Genomic DNA, 4,890 nt, shown 5'->3' with positions numbered 1-4,890 from the left:
TTTGCGTGTGATTTTTATTTTACTTTTTGGAACTTCGCAAACTTGGTAAAAAATTTTTAGATTTGATGCATCTCCATTTGCATCCGTGCAGCTTTGTAAAGAATCAGTAAGTAATTTAATGAATTATGGATGTTGAAAGTAGAGACTTTAAGCTTTAAAATGATTTTTTGATCATTCCGACACGATCATTTTTGACGAAGTTACACTCTCTTGAAATTTGCCTATTTTTAGTGATCAGAATGGGTGATGCTTTAATTTTGCTGTCGAGTGTATATATATATATATGTATAATAATTTAATCTAAAATGATCTGTGTTATATTAATATGTATATTATAATAATGTATTGTTTATCATTTAGATGAATTACAGCACATATTAAACATCGCGAAGCCGCGCATTGTTTTCGTATCTCAGCGAACCGAAAATCTCTTCGCTAAGATCCTACCGAAATTATCCTGGAAAATGGAATTAATAGAACTGGACGATCAATCGCTCACAACAAATGTTCGTACGTTGACGAATATCTTAAATAATGAACCGGATGTAGACTACATGAAATACAAGCCTGCAGCTATTGATGATCCCAGTCGGCATCCGTTGGTTGTTCTCTGTTCGAGTGGCACCACGGGGTTGCCGAAAGGAGTGACGCTGCCTCATAAAAATCTAATGGCGTTTTTAACAAAAATAAGGCAAGTTTTAAATATTTGTATTATTTTCTTAACTGTTAATTAATAAATTTTTTTTAAATTTTTGTTTTTACATGACAATAAAATCAATATGCATTTGATTAAAAACAAGGTGTTAAATGTTTAATTTAAAGAGAGATTTTAATTTAACACAAAATATAATACGTACCATACTAATTATTTTTACATCCTCCTCAACTATGTATAATGTTATAATTATTAATTTATAATTTATTTGTAAACTCTGCATGTACAATTGTCCAAAAAGCCAAAGTCCCATTTTGTCGCTTAAAAGCAATTTAGGATTTGATTCTATAATTCAAATATGATTTTAAAATGTAGCAAACCTGAAAACGCGGACACAAGAAGTGGTGACAGAATATTGATACTGGTACCGTTTTATCATGGTTACGGGGTGGGTATGCTGTTACTCAGTCTTTTCGCGAACTGCACCTGTATTATAATGCCCGCATTCGAGCCGCAACTCTTTCTAACCCTAGTGCAGGAATATAAGATCACCCATCTGCCGCTGGTGCCGCCAATCCTGACGTTCTTGGCAAAACACCCGCTGGTAGATAGTTATGACTTTTGCAGCGTGAGAGAACTCATCTGCGGAGCAGCGCCGCTTGCGAAGGAGGTAAGTTTTCTTCTGTTATCATGAAGTTGTTGTCCCCTTTATTTACAAAACCGCCTTCTCTCATCTTTCTCCAAATTATCACGGCAAAGAAAGCAGCCATCAGCGGGACTAAAAGTGTCGAAGTGAGTCTTTGATGCCGCAGCTGCGGTAAGAACGGAGGACTGTGACGAAATTGCGGGGACTCGTCGCGTTTTCACTAGACACGATTTGGACAGTAACTTTATCGCATTCGTTTTCGTTTAACCAGTTCACGAAGTCGTTAAGGAAAAATAGAAAAAAAAGAAAATAGAAGGCCGCATTATCGCAAGTTTCGCAATTATCTTTGGAAAATGCAAAATTAATCTCTGTATCGGTAGAGAGTCTCCAAAAGACAGAAAGAGAAGAAGAGAGTTTTTTAAAGTTTTGAAATCTAAACATGTCTCTGAGAACTTAATGTCTTTTGAATGTCGCTTTTAATTAGATTATTGTTGCTTTTATTTCTCTGATTTAAATACAATTAAGATCAAAACAGACATTGAAAACGACAAAAAGGACGCTATAAAAAGTATATATGTTAAATTTTATATTGAATAAAATTCATACTACTAAATTCTATGACTGTAGCAGTTAAAAACCATTTTTTGATAAAACTTAAAAATAAAAGATATCCTATGACAAATTTCGAAAGACAATACTACAAATATAATTAATATTAATGTATAACATTCTTAATTAAATACTACTTTGCAAGTCGTTAATGTTAATTCCTTCGAATTGATTAATTAAACTAATTTTAAAAAGTTAATCCAATGTTGGCGCAATCATTTTGAAAACAATGTAAGAAATTTAAAGTAACTTATTTCCTCTTTTTTTCGCAGATCGTAACCGCGGTGAAGACTCGCATCAGCATAAAATGCATTCGCAATATATACGGCATGACGGAGTTGTCGTTAGTGAACAATATGAGCAGACGCGATGATGATGATGAAGAGTTCGAAAATCCAGGATGCGGTCGGATCTTCCCTGGTTTCCTCTGCAAAGTGATCAATCTCGAAACAAAAGAGACGCTGGAGGCTGGCCAGGTGGGCGAGATCTGCTATTTCGGAGAGCAAGTGATGGCTGGTTACTGGAACAATCCCGAGATGACCAGACAGATCATCGACCAGGACGGATGGCTTCACACCGGCGACATTGGCTATTTCGACAACAAGGAAAAGCTACACGTGATCGATCGTGCTAAGGATCTGATCAAGTACAAAGGCTATCAAGTCTCGCCTTCGGAGATAGAAACCGTCTTACTGTCGCATCCCGCGGTAAAAGACGCCGCGGTCGCTGCCAAACCGGATGAACGCAGCGGCGAGATCCCCGTGGCTTTTGTAGTGAACCAACCTGGCGCCACAATTACTGCCCAAGACTTACAGGAGTTCGTCAAACGTGAGTTGTTACTCAGTTTGATCATTTTTTTCATTTCTCGCAGATTCATTAAAACGTTCTTCAATTAGAACATTATATTCATTATTTCTCTTACTGTGAAAAAATCTCGGGTAAAAGTGCGCACTATTTGGTTCCCTTTGTATGTCATACTTTGTTTGATTCTTTTCATCACAATAAAAAATTTTAATTTTAGATTTTCTTTACACTTTAAAATAATAAGTTTAAAAAAGCATTTTAAAGCAGATTTAAAAAATATTAGAGATATACATATTGATCTATTTTAAAAAGTTAAAAATTTAATGAATTGCTTACAACAATATAATAAAAGTTATTTAACACGAAACGAATACATTATCGCAATCACATTTAAATAAATAAATAAAACATAATGCCAGGAATGATATAGCAACAATATTCAACATTACATTACATTATTAATTAGTATTAGTAATTAGTGACATCGCGTTACAATAATATTAAACGCTGCAATTAACAAAACTGTTAGTTATCTCCGCTGTTTTTGTAATTTAAAATGTACGGCTCGACAGGAGTGGAAATATTTCACCCCATCTTGGCATTACGTTTTAATAGTAAACGCGAGCCGAGCGACGACCTGTACATACATTAACCGAGCAATTCAATTTATCTTGCAGTGAAACTATCGCCGCAAAAATGGCTGCGTGGCGGGGTGCACTTTGTCGATGTCATACCGAAGAATCCTGCCGGCAAGATTCTACGCCGTGAACTTCGAGTAATAATTTCTAAACTGTAATAGTAAAAATCGCATGTCAATAGGCTTGCTTATAAGTATGTATAAATTTTCCTCGAAATAGACCAAAGAAAAATAATTGTGTTAACAAAGTACAATAATTTTTAATATTTTTCATATCGCCAATAGCAAATTGACAATTGCTGGCAATCGTTAAGAAAAATGCCATGGTACGTGTGTTAAGAAATATTTTTGCGTTAATGAACGTCTTACTGCGAAGAAGAGTAAGCTCCGCGAATTTCTTCGCTACCGAAACGTAAATTTATTGCAGTTTGTTCACACGTTGATTAATTCGTAAGTAAACCGTTGAACAACGTTATCGATTATATACGAGTGCTCGGTGAACCGCTTAAGTACAATATGTAGCGAAACACCACAGCGAGAGGGTGTTTCGAATTATATTACACGATATCACTCTTGCGCCGATACGCGGTGCTATTAAAATAAATAAAGAAACCTGTTGCATTTCTTGTGTGCATTATTCACGTCAACGAAAAACGTACGAGCGCACGCGCATGTGGTCCCATATTTCATCGAATATCTAATTTCTTTCCTCTTTTGCGACATATTGATCGGACTTCTTATCGATTCTCATATGTTTTTCTGCAATGAATCTTGCTAATAATGTGAAAAAGTAAAACGTAATTAACTTTTTATAAATAAATAACTGAAATTTTAGCGGATCCCCACAATAATCCCGACTCACTTCGAAACCTTTCCAGATTAAATTACCAGCAGCATTAGTCTTCCATTTTCCATCCATTAACAAACTATATATATTTTAAAGTAGTACAAAAACCGATTTAACAGATTACGATTTTTAAAATGGTTTCAGCTGGGCTAGAATTCAACTGTGTCGTGCGTTATAAGGTTGAGCTTCCTAACGTAAATAAAAATCTGATTTCTCATAGAATTTTTTTGTTTGCAGAAGCAAGTTGATTTCAAAAAAGAAAAATTATCCGGTAAATTATATATTATGTCACCTCAATTAACAATGATGGCCAAATTAACAATTACTTTATATGTAAAAATAATAATATTAATTCGTAATAATATTTAGGGAAGCAGACCTTATCTATGATGAAAAATTAGATACAATTGTACGCAAAATGGAAATCGTACGCTTAATAACATTTAATGTAGCACATCAATGGCCAAGTAATGTAATCTGCAGCCTATCCCAGTGGTATCATTATTGATTGCACGACGGTCTTGCTGCGTTATATGCGGAAGAAATTATTGTTAAGGTTGTTTTCCATTATTTATACTAGACTTAAATGTAATGATAAGAAATAGCAAAATATCATATGCACTAATATGCATATGTGTCAACAGTACTTAAACCACAATATAAATATCTTCCGATTCTACGTTGAGACAGTT

At 34.5% G+C, this 4,890-nt stretch overlaps 1 protein-coding gene across 2 annotated transcripts in view; it reads left to right on the top strand.

The window, feature by feature from the left end:
• The window catches only part of LOC105450470 (4-coumarate--CoA ligase 1-like), a 6,872-nt gene extending 2,899 nt beyond the window's left edge, over positions 1-3,973 (top strand). For both annotated transcript variants that reach the window (XM_011690323.1, XM_011690324.1), the window contains exons 4-7: positions 361-691; positions 1,031-1,325; positions 2,183-2,738; positions 3,392-3,973. In XM_011690323.1, coding sequence (XP_011688625.1) covers positions 361-691; positions 1,031-1,325; positions 2,183-2,738; positions 3,392-3,510 — 1,301 coding nt within the window. In that variant the 3' untranslated portion in view covers positions 3,511-3,973. The remainder of the gene's footprint in view (positions 1-360; positions 692-1,030; positions 1,326-2,182; positions 2,739-3,391) is intronic.
• Positions 3,974-4,890: the final 917 nt, after the last annotated feature.

The sequence above is a fragment of the Wasmannia auropunctata genome, unplaced genomic scaffold (assembly GCF_000956235.1).
Source record: "Wasmannia auropunctata unplaced genomic scaffold, wasmannia.A_1.0 LD336061.1, whole genome shotgun sequence".
In the NCBI taxonomy this organism is placed as follows: Eukaryota; Metazoa; Arthropoda; class Insecta; order Hymenoptera; family Formicidae; genus Wasmannia; species Wasmannia auropunctata.
The sequence above is the reverse complement of the archived record's forward strand: the minus strand, read 5'-3'. Positions and strand labels throughout refer to the sequence as shown.